This window comes from Ostrea edulis, chromosome 8, assembly GCF_947568905.1.
Source record: "Ostrea edulis chromosome 8, xbOstEdul1.1, whole genome shotgun sequence".
In the NCBI taxonomy this organism is placed as follows: domain Eukaryota; kingdom Metazoa; phylum Mollusca; class Bivalvia; order Ostreida; family Ostreidae; genus Ostrea; species Ostrea edulis.
The window spans coordinates 13,689,644-13,715,524 of record NC_079171.1 but is presented as its reverse complement, the minus strand read 5'-3'; the positions used below and the strand labels follow the sequence as shown (position 1 = coordinate 13,715,524).

The 25,881-nt window shown below is 35.4% G+C and overlaps 1 protein-coding gene across 2 annotated transcripts; it reads left to right on the top strand.

Annotated features, from left to right (window-relative positions):
- On the top strand, positions 1–22,563 carry LOC125660688 (uncharacterized). 2 transcript variants are annotated; one of them, XM_056146951.1, is made up of 8 exons: positions 1–71; positions 880–942; positions 2,279–2,352; positions 3,058–3,185; positions 6,584–6,903; positions 15,570–15,767; positions 17,596–17,646; positions 19,078–22,563. In XM_056146951.1, exons 5-8 carry the CDS (start codon positions 6,642–6,644, stop codon positions 19,341–19,343), a joined length of 777 nt encoding a protein of 258 aa, XP_056002926.1. In that variant the 5' UTR covers positions 1–71; positions 880–942; positions 2,279–2,352; positions 3,058–3,185; positions 6,584–6,641; the 3' UTR covers positions 19,344–22,563. The 2 variants fall into 2 exon arrangements, with proteins under 2 accessions (XP_056002926.1, XP_056002925.1); XM_056146950.1 differs by having other exon boundaries at positions 2–71; positions 17,596–17,652.
- Positions 22,564–25,881: the final 3,318 nt, after the last annotated feature.

Genomic DNA, 25,881 nt, shown 5'->3' with positions numbered 1-25,881 from the left:
AGGCGTTTTATTTTCACCAAAAATGGCGACGACGAAGAAGCGTTTGAGGTCGACACGATCAGAAGACTGAAGTAAGTTTCTCTGATTTATTAACCCATTAATAGATGTCTTGCTTAGTTAGAATTGATTAAAATGTGTATCGTGTCAATATATATATTTTTTTAAGTAATTGTATACAAAATGAAGATAAATATTGGAACAAATAGACTTGTCTATATTTGGAATTATCCTCTGTTCTTATCAATTTTATATGGGGTAAGCTGCATGTAGAAAAGAAGAAAAAAAACCCCGGGTTTGATGGACACTAACGGGGTAACGGTGGGCTAGAGGTCCAAGACCACTAAAAAATCGGAAGGTTCACCTGAAAATTTGGTACCTGAGATTGCTGGCAAGTCCAATCAACAATCTTACAATGATGATATTGTTCAACTAAATTTGTAAATTGTTTATTCTCTTTAAAAAAAAAATTAAAAAGCCGCCTTGTCCGTAAATCCTCACCATATAAATCATTCGACAGCACTACTATCATAGTTTATTTTTTAAAACACTCCAAAAACATCGCCAACTTTTCCCATAAATTCGAATTTCCTCCATTGTTGAGTATGATTATGTACGTGTTATAATCACTTATTGTATCCACTTTCTAAATCAACTTGAGAGTTGTTTGGTAAGGATATGAAGTTATTTCATAAAGATAAAATATATTTTCAATGCATTTTGTGTTTATTAGGAAATAACTCTTTGAGGCTTGTACACTGTTTGGGGAATCTAATCACCAGAAGGGGGATAGTTAACTTTTATAATTTACCAATAATTACAATGAGATTAAAAAGCATTATTTTGTTAGTTGTGAATTTAAAGTTGTTCTATATTTTAAAGGAATTTCAGGTGTGAACATAACAGAAGATATGCTAGAAAATGTTCCATCGGAATTGGACAGTAGTAAGTAATCAATAAAAAACAAATCAAGAATAATATATATCAAACATAAGCATATCTAAATATACAGCAATAAGAACTCCTATGGCGGCATTTTTTACAGATTAAAATATGTGACGGTCCCACATATAAATTGTTAATTCCTATGTATTGGTTTGATAAATTTATGCTGATTTAAGTTTATTTTATTCATATTATAAATTGGAATCGAACGTAAGAAGTTTTTAAATGATTTGATGATCAACAAATATACTATTATTAAAAAGTAGGCAAAGCGTAACTATTTCCTGAAATCTCGTCGAGTTTGAGCCTCTTGAAACTTTCATTTTACTTTGAAGTGAAACATAGAAGTGTTGCATTTTGAATGTTTTCGTGATATGATTTGGACGGTTTGAACTTGACATCTTTCATTATTAAGATGTAATATGCAATTTAAATCAGTGTATGGATTTTTACTGAAAAACTTTGGAGACAATTTCTATCTTTAGAAATGAGTGAATAATAGGGGTGAAACGATACAGTACCTTTTCGATTCGATTTTCGATACTTTAGTCTCGATTCGATGATTTTCGATTCGATACAATTGCATGTACCAAATCCTTCATAATGCTAAGATTTTTTCATGTTTCGTTGTATTTATTGCTCTCTGCAAACAAATTCTATCTAATGTGAAAACGTTTAACATAGAGTAACACTCTCACTTGTCCTAAAGCCGAAATCAGTTTGTCGCCATACCCAGGATTTGTACATTGGGGGTGCATTTTTCAACTCAACTGCATCCATTTTGATACAGCAAAGTTTACTCGTATGTTGATTGGGCAATTTTCAATTCCTTTGGCTAATCAGAAACCGTGTTATCAAGAGCAATGTGTGCTATGATTTTAAAACCGTATCGAACCGAAACAGACCCTGAATAAATCGAACATCGAATCGAGGCCACTTCATCGCGATTGCCGCATCGCGATGTATCGTTTCACCCCTAGTGAATAACAGTAGAGCATGTACATAATGACTAGATAACCACCTTTTTTTTAGCTCGCCTGTTCTTAAATACAGAAGAGTTACTCCTTACGCTGTGCATCCGCATCAATACTTTTCTTTTCATAATCAGTATGATAACTTTTCTATGTAAATTTTTCCTAGTGTATACTAGCATTTTACTGCATACTGCTTGTTTGTTTGCACTATCTTATATTTTATATTCCTTTGATGTTGTTTGCTTCTGTCAAATATGAAACATTTGTCTTTAGGGTGCCTGGGGATTTGGTTCCTATAACTTAATAAATTGAAAAATAATCACATTTTAGTTATAACTATGTGAATATATCTTTCTTTTTAGTGGTAGAGGAAGCAGACCTACAGAAAGAGGAAGAAGAAGAGATATCACTTCGAAGGAAAAAACATGTTCATCTTGTAAGTGCATTTTTATTTCAAGATCACTACTTGTAATCTTCTCAGATCACAGTCATTTGTATTCTATTTGACTAACTTTTCTGATTTTCAACTTCTCTCTAGGTTGGTCAATTTCAACCAAACTTTGTGCAAAGCATCCTTTAATAAAAGTGGGAGGGGTCAAGTGTGTCTCTGTCCATGTAATATAATTAGAAAGTGATGATATATGTTTGGGTCATTTAACAATCTTCTCTAGTAGAACAGTTAGGGCATAAAAACAATATTTACATTGAATCTTTATCATGTAGTGTAGAGATGTTGCAGATTGTACTGTATTGTACTGATGAATTGACTTTAGAGATCCAATATTTCCAAATAATGATTGTAAAAATCTTGAAAATTCTCATTCTCAAGAATAAAAAACTACAAATTATTAGATTAGTATGCAGCATCTTTTTGTGTGTTGAATGTTGATTATACATTTTGCTCAAATCATGGCAGTTGGGGGTAGGGTGAAGCTGCAATAAGTATGCTAGACAATTATACATAAAAGAGAGAGCAAAGTTGATCAAATTGTGCATTTGCTATTTGAGAACTTTATCAATATATATTTGCGAGTTAGTAATGTACTTTCTTGGTGTAATTCACAGAAAGACTGATCTTGCTGTATACAATTAAGAGACATTTTATAAGGCATACAAATGTGTATTGTTTATCTACTTGTAGCATGAATAAAATGGACAGAGGCAGAACTGAATGAGGTGCATGAATATATCGAAGAATGTCTGAACACAAACACCACTCCAGGAAGAAAAAGATTGCAATATGGCAATAGAGAAGTTTTCCCAATAGAGGTGCCATACAGTTTAGGCCAAGGGAGACCCTGAACAAGAACGTATAGAACATAATCCTGAAACAAAAATAAAACCATTTTGACATTTTTTGTAATCTAGGATTAAAGCCCCACGTGTGAAGTTTTGTCATGTAATGATGTCTAACTCTTAACATTATTTTTTCCTCTATTCTAATTATCAGGGGTGTGATTTTTCCTCTTTTCAGAGGAAATCCTCTGATTTGCTCAATTTTCGGAAAAAAATTAAACACTGGATTTCATCTAAAGTGGCAAAAAATTACATTTTTCCAGGTAGGGTGAGGTGTTATCCTCCCTTTTTGACCAGTTTTCCTCTGATTTCTGAGGAATTCAGTCACATCCCTGAATTATGTACAGTGAATATCTGATCAAATATTTTGATCTAGCTTTGTGGAAAAGATTTTGACAGTGCATAAGTTTTGACACGAAGTAGTTCATTTCTTCACTTGAAGTAATGGTGAATATCACAAGTCATTGCTATTATGCATTGTATCTGTATTAAGGTATTCAATGTATAATGACCATATTTCATATGTAATAAATGAATGGTGGAAATTTTGTAATAATGGTATCATTTACCATAGGAATTTTCAAACTTTTGTTTACTGCTTGATTTATTTCACCTAGAATTTAACATTGAAGTATATGGGAAAAGCATGTTTTATTACAATATTTTAAAAAGAAATTATATTTTTATGCAAATCTCTTGGTAGAAAGTTACAAACACTTTCTCTTAATGAAAATATGAAATAAAATTAATCATTGACCACGCACATTTTTAGTAAATTAGATTTTTCTTATGTTTACAAAGGGCAGATAACTCTTCCAAAACGTTTTAAGTGCTAAAAGGCCAGCTTCTAATCATTTACCAGTCATGTGAATTTCATCTGCTTCACTTTCATCATTATATAACAAAAAACATTTATGTTGATCTAAATCCTTCAAAATTGTTCATTATCCTTTCATTATACATGGAATACCTTAAATGGGAAACTGAATAGTAGCATGTGATCAGTTTGAGAATTTTTTCGTACAATGGAAAACAATTTTCATTGACCTAAAAAATGATTGGTTTATGATGATATTAAGCAATTTCATGGATTTTCTATACATTTAATGTGAATTTCCTTAGATAGGAGCAACTCGTAACCAATATGTATGCAAGGATGCGATCTATTTAACAGTTTGATAAATATAGAATTATATAACAATATTATGGACTTTCTACTGTTGATGAGAATTCCTTTAATTATAGCAACTGATAGGAAATATGTACCCTGGAATCTGTTTTATTAAGGACTATGTGAGCCTTCTATCTTTAATCTATCTATGTGTCAATGCTTAGATAAATGTTGTTCTGTGTTTTAAAGTTAAAAATAAAAAAGAGACTATTTCTTAATCTTTTGGTACAGAGACTACAGTGTACATGATAGAATAATTTAATTCTTATTGTATCCTTGTCTCTGATTGGTCAAATTCCAATTGAGGAACGCAAGTTATTTTTGTATAACCTGGTCTGGTATGGGGACACACCCCCTTGACAACCAGATGTCGGAACTATTTTTCTCTCTCTCTCTAAATTTACATCGCAGCACTGTTTTCAGCCTTCTATGGAATAGAAAGTCGACGTGCACAATAAGATACTTCAGTTTGATACACATTTTGTTTTCTCGTTGTCAATATTAGCATCTAGGCCTATACTTGTACGCAAATCACTTTTGTAAAACATCTTTCTCTGTATGTATGGTCGAATAATACAATTAATAGATTAAAACAAAGATATTATATTTGAATTAATGATTTGCCAAGTAACCATTACCCTGTTCATTTTGAAATACATTTCTCACTGGGGAAAAGGAGGGGGGTGCGTTGTTTCATTCCTTGATCCGTCTTTCAACAAAGCAAACAAAAATTCATACGTCACATTTTATCACATGACGTCAGACACATTGACATGTGGATCGCTATTTGTTACTTGCTTACATATTTTCTTGTGTCGGATTTACTATTAGCGACAACATTGCAAACAAGGGTAAGTTTTCGTTTAGTAGAAGTTTTCACAGAGTTGAAAGCCGTAAATTATTGCATTTTCTGATATTTGAAGATTTATTTTGGGTAGGCCTAAACAATGCAATTTCCCGTATTTTCTCAATCTGTCGCAGATGAGCGACTTCAAAGTCGATCTCTATCTCTAAAGGGCAGCAAAATACTCATTACATGGATAGCCTACACATATTTTCCATCATGATAAACTTCACTTTCGATACAATATTTTGATAAATGGCTAGGCTCCGTAGAACTAAGATTAAAGATGGCGGCCTTTGGCTTCACAGCTAGACGCTTCGTGTCGCTGTTGCTAAGTAAATCATTGCGCGGCTTGGTTGACTTGTATTTTTCCGAGTTTATGTACATTTTGATAAACGAATGTTAGCATCTTTGTCTCTTGCATTAAATTATAAGGAATGACATTAATTCTGGGGCAAGTTATACGAGTATAACCTGGTTTGGGTCAGTTTACGCTTTTTTTATAATCCGCTTCGCGGAATATAAAGTGTAAACTGACCCAAACCAGGTTATACTCGTATAACTTGCCCCAGAATTAAAGTCATTCCTTAATAAAATAAAGGTCTGGGGAAGAAATATTTTCCTTATGTTGCTCTAGATTTATTGAGTTAATGCCAAGTTGCAATATTTAATTTTCAAAATTTGTTTCATTTGCATTAACAGCCAAATAGTGTACATGCAAAATGCTTATATGCTGTCCTATCATTTGTATGATTGATTGATTGTATATTGTTTTACGTCCCTCTTGAGAATATTTCACTCATATGGAGACATCACCACTGATAAGCAAATTTTGGTTGACCATTAGACAGCATTGTAAATAATAATTAAAGTACTGAAAAGCGCTAAGCTGACTTCATGAATTCTGTCTGTAATGTTAATGAGCAGGAACAACAATAATAAAAGCTCATGCATTATTCTTTATTTTCGCACAACTAAATAATACATTTTCTTTATTTTAATATAAAACTATTTTATATATCAATTTAAGGTTATACTCTGTATGACATCACGTCACAAGATGGTGATTTAAATGTTTTGTGAAAGTACTCTAGCATACTCTGTTTAGTAGTACCCTATTTTTTTATTTGAATATGACTGCGATTTTGAAAATATTTGATAGGTGTACTAAAGAGGACTGAAAGTAGCACAGATATATTATAGAACAATTATGAAACAAAACCAAAAGTGTTGTGTATCTTTTCAGCTTTTTTAATGGACAGATGAGTTATGTGATCTATGGGGATCTTCTTACTTGATCTCAGAAGCATGGACATTTGTTTAACATATTTATAAAATAATTTATATTATTTCTAGGTAGAAGATATCATAACAATTGTACTCCTGTTGGCTTTTTGTGGCAGCAGTTGCTATCATGGCAATAGTTTTCTGGAGCTCCCAGCAGTTTGGAAGAAGGCCATTTATTCGAGACATTGAAACAGGCAACTATAGAAATTACGATAATGATGCTCTCCCACATGAGACGTTTGGATTCCAAGTCTCTGAGTCTGAGAACAACGCCCCTCCATTTCTGGACGTCACTGAGGAAATGTCCCAACCTTATGTGCAGTCTTGCAAAAAGAAATATGCAGAAGCAAATGTGAAGACTGGAATAAGATACCTGAACTCTCTTGGCGGTAAATTAACTTAGCTTTTTATGTCACCTGAGTCACTCACGTGACCTATTGTTATTGTCTGCAGCTGTCGTCGTCCATCTTGCGTCATCCATTAACAACCTCTTCCCAGAAACTACTGGGCCAATCTTGGTATGTAGCATCTGTTGGTGAAGGAGACCGGAAATTGTAAATTTCATGATCCTCCCCCCGGGGCTTTAATTTTGGAGTAAAATTGATGTATTTCTTTAACCATTTTCTTCTCTACTCCTGGGCATCTAGCAGAGAAAGTGAATATATAGTGATGATGAGCAAGGAAGCTTCTACCAAAATTGTAAATTTCATAACTCCTGGGGTAGGTATTCTGAACCTTGGGATCAAACTTGTTATATAGTGTTTATGTATAAAACACTTAAATAACATCTTCTTTAGTGCTATTGATACTAAATTGAAACTAAATGGATATTTGGAAAGAGCAGATAGTCCTTTACTAAAATTGTAAAAATTGACCCATGGGGTAGGGAATTTGGTATCCGGGTGGGGTCAAAATGGGATGTTATTATATGTGTGAACAATAGAAATTTTAAACATTTTCTTGATAATTACTATTCCAATTCTTTCCAAATTTAATTTGAAGCATCTTTGGGACAAGGGGACATAAACTGTAAATTTCAGGATTCCTGCACCCCTGGGGACTTACAGGCAGGGCAAAAACTGCCAAAAATTTATCAATTTTCTAAAATCTTCCTCTCTACAACCGCACATGTTTAAGAAAAACTAAATAAATAGTGATGTAGAACAGGAAAGCCTCTACCAAAATCGTAAATTTGATGATCTCTGGGGTTGGGGTTCTAACCCCAGGACAGGGTCAAACTTACTACATAGTGTTTATGTGTAAAACAATTAAATACCATCTTGATTCAAGTTTGTAAAAATCATGTCCCCAGGGGGTTGGTTGGGACCACAATAGGGATAAAAGTTTTAAATATGCAAATATATGACTTACTTGACAGTGACTTGACTTAGTCCTCTTCGTCCCTTACGGAACATAGGGCTGAAACAATCCTCCATCTAACTCTGTTTTGAGCAATTTGTTTGGCTTCTCTCCAGGTGGTTCCAATGTTCTCTAGTTCTTTCAGCCTCGTTCTTCTCCAGCTGTGTGTTGGTCTCCCTTGTCTCCTGTGAATTCCAGTCCAACGCCTGTTTAGTTATGTTGTTCACAGGTTTTCTCAAAGTACATGTATGTCCAATCCACTGCCAAGATCGTTTTTTAATTTGTTCATTCACTGGGTCTTGCTTTGTTTGAATATAGAAGTTCTTGTTACTAATGGTTCGAGGCCACCATATTCTACATATATAACGAAGACATTTGTTGACAAACACCTGTATTTTGTGTTAGAGTCCTTTGGTAAGTCTCCAGGTTTCAGATCCATAGAGTAGAACAGATTTTACGTTTGTGTTGAATATTCTGATTTTTGTATTTCTAGTTAGTACATTGGATTTCCATACAGGCTTTAGCATGGCAAATGTCTATCTTCCTTTGGTTATCCTAGAATTATTGTCTTCTTCCATCCCACCTGTTTTGCTTTTCAAGTACAGTAAAATATCTCTATCTCGAAGTCCGAGGGACCTCGAAAAAACTTCGAGATATCTGGGGGTTCGAGATATCCAAAATCGATCTGGGATATTTTTTTTGAAGGAGGATATTTGATGCATAGTATGGGATTTGCATTATAAACAAAAACCCCGTTGCCGTTTCTTATAGTTTAATACAAGTTGATAAATTAATATTGTGGAATTTCAAAGACAAACATTTTGTTTTTTTTTAATATATATAAACATCCAATTGAATTCACAATGTGTTTCAAAATTAAGATGATTGTGCCTGTATGCTTACTTTAAGTTTACTGATGTCCAGGCTCGACTGGAATGTATAGTTATTGCGATGTAATGAAAGAACCTATCACGTAAGAAACAAAAAAGACGGATTTTTAAAAAAAATCAAACTTTTAAATGTTTATTAAATAAATTTTCGTGTTTTCTCTGTACTAGTTTTAATGATGAAGCGTGTACTATTAAATGCATTATCTATATTAAGAGCATTACCTTCAAGCGTACTTCGACGATTTCGTGCGTTTATCTAACCCACATGTTAATGATAGAGCGTGTGTCATTCAAAACACCATCCCTGGAATTGGGTGTGTTAGTTCATAATTGGCGGTGAACTTTAGCCGTAATTTTGGAAGGCTTCACTAATCATCCAAGCTGTTGAACCATTTATTGCGACCTGGGTCTACCCGGAAAAGGCGAGCGTGGATTAGCGGTCATTAATTATAATTGATGTAGCCGCGGGTGTGAATGTGTGACTTAACGACGCCAGGTATGGTAAGCAGAGCATAAAATTGACTGCACTTCGAGATAAACCAGGTGAATTTAGGGTATGGGACCTTGAAAATACTTTGACATAAGCGGAGTATTCAAGATTACCGTTTTCGAAATATCAAAAGTTTTTTTAATCATTTATATAGGGAAAACGGCCGGGACCGGCGGTTGACTTCGACTCAAGCGGGGTATTCGAGATAAACCATATTCGAGATACAGATATTTTACTGTATGTAAATTGGTCTACTTCCTCAATGTCTTCACCTTCAACTGATATTGTTCCCCCTTTCCTGGTCATAACTTTCTTTATTTTGGTCTTCTTGATGTTAACTTTCAATCCGATCTTTCTTCCCTTTTCATATAGTTTCTTGATTTTGTCTCTCATGTCTTTTATACGGTGGGATAGCAATGCTAGGTCGTCAGCAAAGTCTAGATCCTCAAGGTTGTTCACCATTGTCCATTGTATTCCTCTCTTTGAATCAAAGGCCTGTCTTGTAACCCAGTCAATTACTATAAAAAACAAGGTAGGTGATAGACGGTATCCTTGTTTAACTCCAGTTGTTACTTGAAATGGTTCAGTTAGGTTTGAATCATGTATTATTTGTACATTGAAATCTTCATATAATGCTTTTATCATGTTGACTATTTTAACTGGCAGACTGTAATGTCGTAGCGACTTCTACATTCCATATCTGTTTACACTATCAAAAGCTTTCTCAAAGTCTATAAATTTTATATATAGTGAGGACTGCCACTTTACAGACTGCTCGATGATGATTCTGAGTGTAGCAATTTGGTCTATGCAGCTTCTGTTTTGTCTAAAGCCAACTTGTTCTTCCCAGAGAATCTTGTCTAATGCATTTTTAATCCTGTTCAGTATTATACGACTCAGAACTTTGCTTGCTGTTGTAAGAAGGGTGATACCTCTCCAGTTTTCACAGTTACTATTAAAGATCACCTTTCTTTGCTAATTTGATTAGTAGGCCTTTTTTCCATTCTGATGGTAAACACTCTTGGTTCCATATTTTGTTCAGCAATTCGTATAAGTATTCGATAATTTCATTTCCACCTGCTTTCAATGCTTCTGATGGGATTTCATCTATGCAAATATATAGGGAAAATCTTTAAATATGGTCCAAGGTGACTTGGGTGAACGATTTGGCCCATGGGCCTCTTGTTGGTTATAGCCTAAGAGAATTCATTGCATTTCATACACTAAATTAATGACAAGCAGTTTAATTGACACAAGGCAAACTGCATGGTGCACGGGATATTCACAAAGAAATCTTGAGGAGTTTCTATAGTTGAATGTGTACTTGCTGTTCCATCAATCTGACAGCAAATTGTTGAGTAATTATGAAATGTTTTATGAGTAAATACTAATAAAATATAAATAGAAACACATCTATGCGAGCCAAGGGTTTTCACCCCTCTTCTATGGAGCAGAGTGAACCAAAAATTCTTGGTTAGGCCACAAAAAAAATGTTTGTTTCAGGTCACCTCCGATTTTAAAAAAGGGTCGGTAGGTAGGTTTTTTATTTCTTTTTTAAATATATATATTTTTATGCCCCCGAGATTGAAGATCGGGGGGCATATTGTTTTTGTCCTTTCTGTAAATCTGTAATTCTGTCATTCTGTCTGAAACTTTAACCTTGCTAATAACTTTTGAACAGTAAGTGATAGAGCTTTGATATTTCACACGAGTATTCCTTGTGACAAGACCTTTCCGTGGGTACCAACATTTTTGACCCCGTGACCTTGACCTTGGAGTTTGACCTACTTTTTGAAAACTTTAACCTTGCTAATAACTTTTGAACAGTAAGTGATAGAGCTTTGATATTTCACATGAGTGTTCCTTGTGACAAGACCTTTCCGTTGATATTAAACCTTTTGACCTTGACATTTAACTTACTTTTAATTTTTTTACATTGGTCATAACTTCTAAATGGTAAATATTAGAGCTTTCGTATTATACATGAGCATTTCTTTTGACAAGATCTTTCTACTGGTACCAAGATATGTGCCCTTGTGACTGGTCATCTTTGGAATTGGCCATTATCGAGGGCATTTGTGTTTCATAAACACATCTTGTTTAAAGTAGATATGTGTCGGAATTTTTTGGCATCATATTTTGGGGAAAACATCTACTTTTCAGCATTGCCCATGATTGGGAATGGGGCCGAATTTCGGCCCTCTACAGACCTTAAAAAAATCTCTGCACTGCACGGGCGTTTTGGGGTTGAAAAGAGTGGTGGGTCATTAAATTTTCTTCATATGTCGCAGGAACTGCTACTGGATCAAGTGTGAGATAAAAAATAAAAACGTTCGACTATGAACGGGGTCTCGTGTGGTGCTAGCCCTTACTTCAGGTCTGCATAGAAACTGTCCACCTTAAAATCTGCGAGTGATGCGCCTTGAATAGGTTGCTTAATATCGATTTGTGTAAGACAGTTGTCATAATATTTATGGGGTTTCTGATGCTGGCATTTATGTAACTTTATTGCCAACACCGAAGCAGCTTCTAAAAGATGTGCTGCCATTGTTGTCGTCGGTATTGTTAACTCGTACCAAAATGATTTCGGGTAATAGTTCGTACATCTTGAAATTGGAAAAGTGAAAAACAAATATATAGGGTCAGTGGATATATTTAGGGTCGGTCAGGCGACCGGAAACAAACATTTTTTTATTTTGGCCTTAGCAAAGATGACAGAAACAATTTAAAATGTTTCAAATGTTTTGTTTTATGGGAGATGAAATTTAAGATGGAAGTCTCAGGCCACAGTAGGCATTGAGAGAGAACCATCACTGCTAAAACAATGCATACAAATATAGGTCAAAATGTGAATTTGCTTTATCAATGGGACGCTAAACAAGCAATCCTGTTATTACTAACATATAGTGATGTATTTCTGTTTTTCTCAAGGATATAGCAATACATGACTGGCATTTAAGAAATGAACACCACTTTTTATACTATTACACTATTGCTATTGGTTGTCATTCGTCACCATGCGTCGTCCGTCATGCATTAACAAATGAACATTTTTAACTTCTTGATAACTACCTGTCCAGTTCTTTTCAAATTTGGTATGAAGCATCTTTGGTACAAGGGAGACATAAATTGTAAATTTCAGGATTCCTGCACCCCTGGGACCTTAGGGGCGGGGCAAAAACTGCCCAAAATTGACCAATTTTCAAAACTCTTCTCAAGAACCGCACATGTGCAAGAAAAACTGCATGGAGATGGAAAGCAGGAAGGCCTCTACCAAAATTGTAAATTTCATGATTCCCGGGGTAGGGGTTCAGTGTATGCACTTTTGAAGGCAGTGGAGTTTTAAGAACACATCTTGTTTTCAAAAACTTTAACCTTACCAATAACTTTATCAGTAAGAGCTAGAGCTTTGATATTTCAGATGAGCATTCCTTGTGACAAGATTTTTCCATATGTATCAACATTTTATACCCTGTGACTTTGACCTTGGGGTTTGACCTATATTTATATGCCCGAAGACGGGACGTATTATGGTATGGCGTCGTCCGTCTGTCTGTTTGGACCTTGTGGGCAGGATACAGACTGAACCATAAGCCCTAGGACTTTACAACTTGGTACATTTGATCACCATGATGAGAGGAAAATGCCTATTGTTTTTCAAGGTCAAAGGTCAAGGTTGTAGTATTATTAGGAAAACCTTGTGGGCAGGATACAAACCGAACTGTAAGCTCCAGGATATTATAACTTGGTATATTTGATCACCATGATGAGAGGAAGATGTCTATTGTTTTTCAAGGTCAAAGGTCAAGGTCATAGGTTTACTTAGTAGGAAAACCTTGTAGGTATACAAACTGAACCGTTGGGGCTAGGAGTGTCAAATTTAATACGCATATACCTTATTCCAAGTGGAGAAAGCCTATTGTTTCTCAAGGTCAAAGGTCAAGGTGGTTGTAGCAGGATACAAACAAAACTGTTGTGGCTAGGAATGACAATACTTTTCTTTTTCAAGTTTAAAAGGTCAAGAATGTTAGATGGCATGCTTCACTTGATAATTTGGTGCCAAGTATAGCTTGTCAACTTCCAAGTTATACTTTATTGAAGAGATATTTCTATATAATTTGAGATTCTCCTGCAAAAAAAATGGTGATCTGCCTCTACAAAAATAGTTATGTTCAATATTTTTGACCATTCTACAATTGACAATTTGACCATATTCTACAAGCATAATAATGAATTAGCTCACAGAGAACAGTGCTAACTTCACTAAGATATGAATCCCACTAAAATATGTTTTCCTTGAGCAAAATCTACGGGCGTATTACGCTACGTTGGCGTTGCTCTTGTTCAAAAACTTTAACCTTGCCAATAACTTTTGATCAGTAAGAGCTAGAGCTTTGATATTTCAGATGAGTATTTCTTGTGACAAGACGTTTTCGTGGGTACCAACATTTTTATATCCCCCGCAACAAGTTGTGGGGGGGTATACTGGAATCGGGTTGTCCGTCCGTCTGTAGACGCAATGGTTTCCGGGCTCTAAAGCATTATCCTTTCCACCTACCGTCACCATATCATATATATGGACTACCCATGGGATGAAGATGTTCCCTATCGATTTTGGGGTCAAAGGTCAAGCGCACTGGACATCAAAGTAGCAATATGGTTTCCGGGCTCTAAAGCGTTATCCTTTCCACCTACCATCACCATATCATATATATGGACTACCCATGGGATGAAGATGTTCCCTATTGGTTTTGGGGTCAAAGGTCAAGCGCACTGGACATCGAAGTAGCAATATGGTTTCCGGGCTCTAAAGCGTTATCCTTTCCACCTACCATCACCATATCATATATATGGACTACCCATGGGATGAAGATGTTCCCTATTGATTTTGGGGTCAAAAGGTCAAAGGTTAAGTGCACTGGACATCAAAGTAGCAATATGGTTTCCAGGCTCTAAAGCGTTATCCTTTCCACCTACAGTCACCATATCATACATATGGACTACCCATGGGATGAAGATGTTCCCTATCGATTTTGAGGTCAAAATGTCAAAGGTCAAGCACACTGGACATCGAAGTAGCAATATGGTTTCCGGGCTCTAAAGCGTTATCCTTTCCACCTACCGTCACCATATCATACATATGGACTACCCATGGGATGAAGATGTTCTCTATTGATTTTTGGGGTCAAAAGGTCAAAGGTCACGTGCACTGGACATCGAAGTAGCAATATGGTTTCCGGGCTCAAAAGCGTTATCCTTTCCACCTACAGTCACCATATCATACAAATGGACTACCCATGGGATGAAGATGTTCCCTATTGATTTTGGGGTCAAAAGGTCAAAGGTCACGTGCACTGGACATCGAAGTAGCAATATGGTTCGGTTTGTCATGCCATTTGTTTTTACACTCAGAAAAGAGGTATTTTATACCTATTACCAACACCCTTTGGGAGATTGGGGTAAGCGGGGGGTATTCTTAGTGAGCATTGCTCACAGTACCTCTTGTTTACTCTGTGACCTTGACCTTGGAGTTTGACCTACTTTTTGAAAAATTTTAACCTTGCTAATAACTTTTGAACAGTAAGTGATAGAGCTTTGATATTTCACATGAGTATTCCTTGTGACAAGACTTTTCCGTTGGTACTAAACCTTTTGACCTTGACATTTGACCTACTTTTTAAAAAGTTGACATTGGTCATAACTTCTAAATGGTAAATATTAGAGGTTTTATATTGCACATGAGTGTATCTTGTGACAATATATTTTTACTGGTACCAAGATATATATGTACTTGTGACCTTGGTCGTCTTTGGAATTGGCCATTATCGGGGGCATTTGTGTCTCAAATCTTGTTTCAAATCATTACGCTCTCTAAGTCGCGTGCTTTAAACTAGTTCATAATCCGTTCATATCATAGTCAATATGAACGGATTGTGTTGCATGCTGAAATTGGTTGGTTCATAGAGGAAAATGCAATTTGTAATATAAATAAGGGGATGAAGACAGGTTATACATCATCATGTATCATATTGTCTGAAGTTTCAACTATTACCTGTTATTCAAAATAATGCTAAATTATTAAGTGATTAGTTAATACTGTCCACAATCAACCTTTAGCAATCAGATTAATGCTAATAATGCTCTGACAGTGAAAAAGCAAGAAAAATATTAAGCCCAGACAGTCTAATTTAAAATTAACATTATCCTGGTAATGTTGCAACTGCAAAAAAGATGTAAGCTTTTCGACACATATCCCAGCTCGAGAAAAAATCTCAGAATGTCCATTATTACAAAATTTTATAATTTAATTTTCCAGGTATATCTCAACATAGGAACCACAAAAACCTTTCTAATGCAATAGAGCACGTTCTTCGGATGAGAGAAATAAAGCGTATCAATAGCTTTGGACTTCCGGATGACTTCTCTAAGGAAAGTCTTATTGAAATTCTTGTCAGAATGGGAAACCATGAATTGGCTGATGTGATTCATGCCGTAGATCAGTGCCGCTGTGAAGGTAGGGATTCATGAGGGCCCTATCTATAGGCGGGAACTGTATAGCGATCAGTCTGTGCCTCCGTAAATCGACAGTTTTTTGTACTTTTTTTTCAATCTATCCCAGCAGCTATTAAATTGAAAATAATCATAATATGAATTCATATCCATTTTTGGCAAATAATTCAATTCTGACACGTATGAACATCTATCAATGGTTTACAGATCAAGTTTGAGTTTGGGCTTTCGTGGCCTATTTTTGAATGAATTTATATGGACCTTAATTGAATATAGCTAATTTTTGAGGATTATTTTTTTTAACTCAAGTGAGCTTTTCAGATTGCCTATTGTCAGTCGTTTGTCCGTCCGTCTGTAAACATTTTTACATTTTCAACTTCTTCTCCAGAACAACTGGGCCAATTTCAACTAAAGTTGGCCAAAAGCATCCCTGGGTGAAGGGCTTTCAAGTTTGTTCAAATGAAGGGCCATGTCCCTTTCAAAGGGGAGATAATAACAAAAATGCAAAAATAGGGTGGGGTCATTTAAAAATCTTCATCTCAAGAACTACTGGGCCAGGGGGTTGGATGGGGCCACAATAGGGGATCGAAGTTTTACATGCAAATATGTAGGAAAAATCTTTAAAAATCTTCTCAAGAACCACTGAGCCAGAATGAGATTTACATGAAAGCTACCTGACATAATGCAGATTCAAGTTTGTTCAAATCATGGCCCCCGGGGGTATTAATGGGGCCACATTAGGGGATCAATGGTTTACATATAAATTTATATGGAAAATCTTTAAAAATCTTCTCAAGAACCACTCATTCCGTGTGTATCCGGGTTAGAATATGTCCTCAGTACCCCCTTGCTTGTTGTAAGAGGCGACAAAGTGGGACGGTCATTCAGATGAGACCGCAAAAACTGAAGTCCCGTGTCACAGCAGGTGTGGCTCGATAAAGATCCCTCCCTGCTCATTGGCCATAAGCGCCGAGCATATAGGCCTAAATTTTGCAGCCCTTCACTGGCAGTGGTGACGTCTCCATATGAGTGAAATATTCTTGAGAGGGACGTAAAACGATATTCAATCAATCAATCTCAAGAACCACTGAGCCAGAAAAGCTGATGTTTACATGAAAGCTTTCTGACATATTTCAGATTTAAAATTATTCAAATCATGGCCCCCGGGGGTAGGATGGGACCACAATAGGGAATCAAAGTTTTACATACAAATATATAGGGAAAGTCTTTAAAAATATTCTTCTCAAAAACTACTGGGCCAGGAAAGTGGAAATTTACATGAAAGCTTACTAACATAGTGCAGATTCAAGTGACAATAGGGGATCAATTTTTACATTAAAAAACCTATAGGGAAAATCATTAAAAATCTTCTGATTAAAAATCACTGGTCCAGAAAAGTTTACATTCACATGAAAGCTTCCTGACCTAGTCCAGATTCAATTTTGAAAAAATCATGGCCCCCAGGAGTAGGTTAGGGTCACAATAGGGAACAATTAAAGTTTTACATGAGAATATATAAGAAATTTTTTTAAATATGAGTCAAGGTGACTCAGGTGAGCGATGTGGCCCATGGGCCTCTTGTTTTGCTATCCCTGGAAACATAAACTTAGTATATCAATGGGATACAGATCAAGTTTTTTCTTCTTCATTAAATGGTGTCACAGAGCGTGACCCTTTTGTGGTGCATGCCATGGTGTTTAGTTTACCCTTCGTTTTTTAAACATTGGCATATAAACTTTCCAAAAATTAGAATTTGATGATTTTTGCTCTAGACAAATGATTCAGTAATTGTATTGTAATTGATTTCAACCTATCATTTATATGCTTATCAGGTTTCTTCCCTGAACCAGAGGAATGTGCTGAAAAGATTTTTACAATGAAAGGTATAGGTGAGAATACAATTCTACAATATAATTTGGAATTATTCATTGGGATATATCAGCCTACTTAAACTCCTTTGATTTTATATGTTAAATATAAATTGTGTTATGAAATACACTGTATATATATGTACATGTATATTAATACAGAACTGCTTTTTGGACTGGAAAAATCCGTGCTCTATATAACGATTCCGCTTCCAGAAATTTCTAGGTTCAGAAAATGTCTATGCATATTATTTTACGAAATATCTTGTTTTGACTTTGAATTTTACATAGCAGTCAGTATTACCTCATTGTATTCTTCTCGTTGATTGGTTGAATCATTACGATATCACCCAATCAGCAAAATGTACACTTATCATAAACCCGTGGGCCTTACTAAAATGTCTGTTAGTACAAAGTAATGTTTAAGGCCATTGACATGTTCCAACTTTTAAGGAACCTTTTAGCCAAGTGTTGGTAGATTGTAGAGGACCATTGTCTAAGACTACATGTGTAGGTTAGGGAACCAATACTTACCTACTATTGCTGGCATTTTTATGAAGATCTAAACCTCAAAATTGGTTCACAGAATTCATTTTCTGAAAAGCTTTTTAGCTCACATGAGCCAAAGGCTCAAGTGTGCTTTTCTGATCAAAATTTGTCCGTTGTCTGTCGGCGTCATTGTAAACTTTTCACATTTTTGACTTCTTCTCAAGAACCACTGGGCCAATTTCAACCAAACTTGCCACAAAGTATCCTTGGATAAAGGGCTTTCAAGTTTGTTCAAATGAAGGGCCATGTCCCCTTCAAAGGGGAGGTAATCACAAAAATAGGGTGGGGTATTTAAAAATCTTCTTCTCAAGAACCACTGGGCCAGAGGAGCTGAAATTTTCATGAAAGCTTCCTGACATGGTGCAGATTCAAGTTTGTTCAAATAGCTGGGAGCATATTGTAGGTTGGGGCCACAATAGGGGATCAAAGTTTTACATAGAAATAGGTATGGGAAATCTTTAAAAATCTTCTTCTGAAGAACCAATGAGCCAGAAGATTTACATGAAAGCTTCCCAACATAGTGCAAATTCAAATTTGTTCAAATCATGGCCCCCGGGGGTAGTTTGGCTCCACAATAAGGGATCAAAGTTTTACATGGGAAATTGGGAATAAATTTAAAAAAAACCTCTGGGGAGAACCACCAGACCCCCTTTCTGCTTTTTTTACATTTCTTTAGAATCATGTCTGATACAAATTATTCATAGAGATATACCATTCTACTTGAACTCCCTTGATTTTACATATAAAATTCCTTCTAGAGATTAGTACAATTGTATCAATATCAAAGAGTTTTAAAATACTTTTTGAGCACTTATATGCATAGTCAAGTAGCAAGTTAAAAAATGTTGGTAACATTTTTGGTATAGTTGATGTAGATGTGTCATTTCATTATTATAGAGGAGTTAAGGAATGAAGTGGAAGAGAGAAATACTGAAATCATCCATAACAGCGAGGTTTTTGCACAAAGTCAAAGTGAAACAATCCAAGAGCGGGCAGAATGTAATCTGATGATAAGAGATCTAAAGGCCAAACTTCAGGAGAAGGAATGCACCATTCAGGAGAAGGAACGCACCATTCAGGAGAAGGAACGCATCATTCAGGAGAAGGAACGCATCAGTAAGGAGCTGAAAATTAAGCTAAAATATTACGAAGATGAACAGTAAAAGCAAGAACAGTCTAGCGAGTTGAACTGTACAATACAAGATGTTATTGATGCTATAGATATGCATGTGACTAATTTTTTTTTAATTCTACATTTGATACATCATTTTTCCAGTATGTTTTGTACTGCTGTATCTATATGTTATAACATATTTCAAAGCAACGCAGGCATTTCTATTTTTTAATCAATTTTTTTTAGTTGATGATCTGTAAAAATGTAGTCTATATTTGTAGAAAGCAATGCACCAAAGATACTATACATGACAGAATCTTATACTTATAACATTGACCATGTTTGTCAATCTGAAGTGTGTACATCTCATTTTGCCAATAGCTCAAACTACATGTACAATCAAAGATTTTGTCAAAATGTTACGTACAGATGTATTAACTTTGTGTTTTTGTCATTGTTGTGTTTCGAGTGTTGTTACAAACTGTATGTGTATATATTAATAATAATATTTATGCATTTTAATTCTGACACTATGAATATTTTATTCACATGTATGTGCATATCAATTTTATATTATCTTTTCTTTCACATTTGTAAAGCGCTTTAGAGAACTAATGTTGATAGGGCGCTATATACCTTAAATCTTTTAATTACAATTACAATAATTACAATTACTTATTTTAGTGCATTTGAAATTTGGCGTGGTTGGATCCGATGCACTGTTTGGTGTAATCATGATTTAGACTTTCTTCTGTGTATGGTAATCGATAAGAGAATTTTATATTTTAGCACAGCTATGATTTAATACGCTTGCTTCACCACGAAATCCACCAAAATTCAAATCCCACATACTGTGTATATGATGGCTAAGGAATGGCTGTGATAATTATATACTGCTTTTATATGTAGAAATGATGTGCCATAATAATTTTTAGCTCACCTAAGCCGAAAGTGCAAATAAGCTTTTCTGATCAAGACTTTCCGTTGGCATTGTGTCGTCATGAACTTTTCATATTTTCATCTTCTTTATAAGCAATTGGTCAATTTCAACCAAACTTGGCAAAAATCATCCTTTGGTGAAGGGGATTCAATTTTGTTCAAATAATGGGTAATGCCCATATGTAAGGAGAGATAATGAAATAAACTGACAAATTTTAAAACTCTTCTCAAGAACCATCTGAACAATTTCGACCAAACTTCGTACAAATCATGCGTTAGTGAAGGGAATTCAAGTTTGTTCAAATGAAGATCCATGCCCACTTCTAAGGGGAGATAATGACAAAAAATTGCAAAATTAATGTGGGGTCATTTAAATTTTTTCTCAAGAACCACTGGGCCAAAAAGTTCAAATTTACATGGAAGTTTCCTGACATATTGCAGATTCAAGTTTGTTGAGGTGCACAATAGGGAATCAAGATTTTACATGCAAATATTTAAGGAAAATCTAAAAAAAAAAATTCAAGAACCATTGGGCCAAACAAGTTTAACTTTACATGAAAGCTTCCTGACATAGTGAATGGCCCCTGAGAGTAAGGTGCGGACACAAAAGGGAATCAGAATTTTACATGTGAATATATAGGGAATTTTTTTAAAACATGGTGACTCAGGTAAGCGATGTGGCCCATGGGCCTCTTGTTTAAGAGACTTGTTGTTAGTGCTTTAAGTTAGTACAAAACAGATGCATGAACAATTCCCGAAATTAAAGCCAAGTAAAGTTAATAAGTAGATTATCATTCAAACTTCACAAAAAAATGGGGCGGGTGGGAGGATTTTATTTTTTATTTTTCGCCATGGTATTCTTGACCTCGAAAATGCCTTCTCTCATTGAGAAAAGGCTTTATAAATCATAATTACATGTGTATTTGGGTTTCTAAAAGGCAAAGTGAAACAAAGTATGTTTACGATACCGGACCGGACATAAAAATATCCGGAAATCGTAATTTTGAAAAATAAAAAAATCGGGGCGGGGCGATTTTCGAGGGCAGGCGGGAATGATAATCTACTAATTAATTTTACTTGGCCTAAGCTTTGAATATTTTGTTTTGAGGAACAAAACCTCTTGCTGTGTATGGTATAAAAGAAATCTATCCAATTATCACTTTGTTTCTCCACATAGTTTTAAATAAAGTATCGAGCCTCAGTTAGAAAAGTGTGCCCTGTGTAAAAATTATCTGTAGAGATTTTATGAAAATTAATAATACTTTTTATTAAGCTGACCTATTTGTTACCAAACAAACTGATATATTTGTGTGCACCATGATGTACATTATAACATACGTGGCTCGTCAATAGCAAATCTTGCATGTAAAAATTCAAACTTTTAAAAAAGAATAATTTATAATGATACAGAAATTGATATATTTTAATATAAAGAAAATTCAACCTAGGATTTCTGATATTTTGGACTTATCAGAAAATTTGATTAGGAAAACATTGTCACATTTGGCAAATGACACCATAGTCATACACACACACACAAATATGTATATATATTTGTGTGTGTGTGACCTTGACCTTCATTTTGTAGCTTATATTTGTGACCTTAGGTCTCTACTTCCTACACAACAAAAGTTATGTTTCACTTTATGATAGACAGTTAATTGAGTTAAATCTCACAAAGATGAAGTAATTACACTCCCACACCCAAAATACCTGTATTGGATGTCTCCTATATTCAGAATATGCCAAATACAATTGTCATGGATTATATTAGTTTGTTCAGAACACCACTGAATATTATTATGCCAGAGATTTTATTTATCAAATTGATGAATTTAAGAAAACTGATTTACAGGTGTCTGGTACTACCTTAATTCCTTGTTTTTATTTCTGCTATTCTTTCGAAAATCTATTCTTTTCATTCTTTGAAGAAGTTTAATGTATAGGTGCATAAAAGTCATTCCATGCACCCTCATTTGAGGTCATGATTTTGCAAAATCATTGATTTATTATGGATTTATGCATGATGGGAACCTAAATTTTGATCGAGTTATTGTGCAAAAATCTTGTAAAGCATAAATATTTCAAAAGTTTATATGAATGATCGTAATAAGGTTTTATAAAAATATTAGATCCAAGAGCAATAACTCTGTTTTTATGGATTTCTTTATCAAGTCAGTTATGCAATAGATTTCCTATATTTTTCACAGACAATCTGTATATTTTTGTAAATAAACCCTTTCATGATATTGTTAAGAATACTGTTTTATTGTTTGATAATTATATATATATCATTTGATAATGTATTCCAATAAATGGAAATAAATACATTTTCTATACTTTTATCAGATAATAATGCAAGTATGGAGACATACGAGGGATGTTCGATATGTAATGTGTATTGTACCACAGCGTGATAACGCTTTGCACGATTCCGTGGATGATGATACTCTTGAATAGCTCTATCCAATACCTTTCCAACGGTATAAACATGAGCATTCAGCTCCATATAGTTTAAAACTTATAGTCATTTCAATAGAGCCAGTCGTTGACCACTGTTGTAAAAATGGTTGGGAAACAGAAAAAAAAATCGCGCAAAACTCAGTCATTCGGTAATGCGGATTTTTATTGAATTGGGGGAAGTTTATGGGTCTGACAAGGTATCTTATGAGACAGTTCGTAGGTGGAGAAAGACATTTCTGACTGGCGCATAGTCCGTCAAAGAAGCAGCAAACTCTGGCTGACCTGTGACTGTAACAGACAAGGCAAAAGTCGGAAATGATTGAAACTGATGGCAGATACACGATTCGTGATATTGCCAAAGCTGTTGGCATTTCATTTTGAAAGTACGAAAGATTTCTCCCAGATGGATATCGCATATATTGACAGATGACCAAAAACGGGTACGCGTACAAACCGCTAAGCAGTTGCTCAAAATGTTTCCCAAATTCAATCAAGGACAATTTACAAACATTGTTACTGGTGAAAAAACTTGGGTTCACTATTTCGAATCAGTAGGGAAAATTGGAAACAAAATATTACTAACTAAACACGGTAGAAGGCCTGTAGTTGTCAAAAGAACCATAAGCAAAAAGAAGGTTCTTTAATGCATATTCTTCTCATATGATGGTATAGCCGTATATAAATTCCGGTGCCGAAGGGTTACAGGTCGGTATTACCGAGATGTTATACTAAAAAAAAAAAAAAAAGCTCACGAAATATTATAAACGACGCCCCGTGTCAGGATTTAGGCATGTCCGTCTACTTCATGATATTGATAATGCTCCATCACATACATCTGAGCTTGTGAAACAATTTTTGAAGTTGGAGAAGGTTACCGTCTTGCCGCACCCACGATACTCTCCAGCTCTAGCCCCATGCGACTATTTCCGTTTTCCAAAACTTAAAAAGTTCTTATCTGGTCGTCGTTACAAGCCCTTGGCTCAGCCATCAGTCAGTGCCTCAGAGGTGTACCCGTGACGCATTTCAGAAATGGATTCCATAGGCGTAGCTTGGGTTCGAATATTACCGAGGCAGGGGGTCTGGGGGCGCAGCCCCCCAGAAGCTATCGACATTTTAACAACGTAAAAGGTTGGGTTTTTTTTTTTTTTACCGAGGCAGCTGCCTCGGTTGCCTCAATGGAAGCTACGCCACTGGATTCAGAGATTGAAATTATGCATTTCAAACCGCGGAAAATACTTTGAAGGGATGTAATATTCATTTCACTATTTGAGTCGAATGCTTTTGAGATATAAAATGTGTTTTTATCTACCCTGGGTCATGATAGGAAATGATACATCATTGTCGTGATTTTTTTCTTCAGAATTTTGACTTCTCCGGAATCATTGGTCTAATTTCAAGCAATATTGCCACAAAGATTTCTTTTGGTTTAGAGGATTCAAATTTGTTATAGGGAAATGCTGTGCTCCTTCCAAGGGGGAGAAAAATGGTGGAAATGTGATGTTTTGAAAGAAAATATTTTCAAATATGTCCAAACCAGAAAATTTTAAAAGCACCTTGTATAACTTTCTCGGTAGAAGCTTACAAGTTACAGTAGGTATATAATGAAGATTTGTTAAAACCATGATCTTCGGATCCAGGGTTCGAAGTTTTGTATAGGGGTAGATTGGAAAATTCTTTGAAACATCATTCGCGAAAAAATATTTCTCGCTTTTATTTTTATATTGCTAAAATAAATGCAAAAACCTTTGATCAACAGAGCATTCGCAAATTTGTTTTCTCGCGATTTGCCCGGACGTCCATGATCGAGTCATTTCGCGATAATAAGTACTCGCTTAAAATAAGAATCTACAGTATACGGACCGTGGATATCGGCCTGGTAAGTCTAGTGGTTAGAGCACCTGACAAGTAATGAAGGAGTCTCGGTTCGATTCACATTCCGGTCCAATCGTAACTACTCGGCTATTTCCGTAACCGCAAATGAACCTTCTTCTATCTTCTTACCGGTTACGGAAAAGGGCGAGCGCGTGATCCGATTGATTCCGGTCGGGTATGTTCTCTCCTATACTTCAATTGGTGCCGTTGACCGTTGACCACCCATGTACTGCAGGTTGTCCTGCCAGGGGCAAAAATAAAAATAAAAATCTGGGTTTGTCTTCAGAGGGTGAAGACAAATTAAAGAAGGGAGGAATGTAGTAGTTAGGACAATATCGGCCTGGATAGCTCAGTGGTTAGAGCACCTGAATAGTAATGCAGTGGTAACGCGTTCGATTCCCGGTACAGTCATAAAGTCTCTCCTTTCCTATACTACAGTGCAAAGGTCAACTTTTCAGTTTTACGAGTGAGTTTTCCCAGCAGTGGATATTTAGTTTTATTTGAACCATGTCTTTTGGGCCGTGTCAGCACCATATTCAATATGGGCCTAATGTTTTATTAGATCTCTCTCTCTCTCTCTCTCTCTCTCTCTCTCTCTCTCTCTCTCTCAAAAACTTACAATGTATGGATACAGTTAGTTAACTGATATGAAACTAGTGACTAGTGTTAAGAATGGGTCCACAGTATGGGTTTCAAATACAGGTCTTTGAATATCTTTAATTTATATGACCATTTGCCGATGTTTCTTTCTTAAATTCTTTTTTTTTTTTATATTCTTCCTTCTTTTTTTCTCTATTTTTTTGTTGTTTGATATGATTTATTTATTTGCTATTTGCTCAGAAATCCTTTCAAATTAAGGAGTACACGAATGATTTCTGAGGTTTCTCCACTGTTATAGGACTTTCCTTTAAATTTTTGTACTTGAGAGCATTTAATAGTTTTTCTATCAATGCATCAACTCAGAGGTGACAGGGGCAGATCCAGCAAATTTTCAAAAGGTGCAATTCAAGTTTGAACACCCCCTATGCATCAACACGGTGGTGACAGCAAATTTTTAAAGAGTGCGATCCAAGTTTGGACACCCCCCCCCCCCCGGGGGGGGGGAACGGTTAAAGACGCCAAACTGGCAGAAAATCACCTTTTTCAATCATGATTGACCAAAGGAGGAGGGGGTGTAATGATTTCAAACCAGTACATGTATGTCTATTTTTTAAATTAAAATTTTCAACAGACCGGAGAAAGTGGTGAAATTGAGCAAGGATTCTTGGCTTGAGAAAAAGAAAAACTGGGGTGGGTTGCAATTAGTTGTCATA

Bases quoted from the DNA above. Each gene is read 5' to 3' on its own strand.
- LOC125660688 (XM_056146950.1), top strand. From the start codon at position 6,642: ATGGCAATAGTTTTCTGGAGCTCCCAGCAGTTTGGAAGAAGGCCATTT. The intron at 6,904-15,569 runs GTAAATTAACTT...TTAATTTTCCAG, and splicing joins ATACCTGAACTCTCTTGGCG to GTATATCTCAACATAGGAAC. The intron at 17,653-19,077 runs GTGAGAATACAA...TCATTATTATAG, and splicing joins TTTTACAATGAAAGGTATAG to AGGAGTTAAGGAATGAAGTG.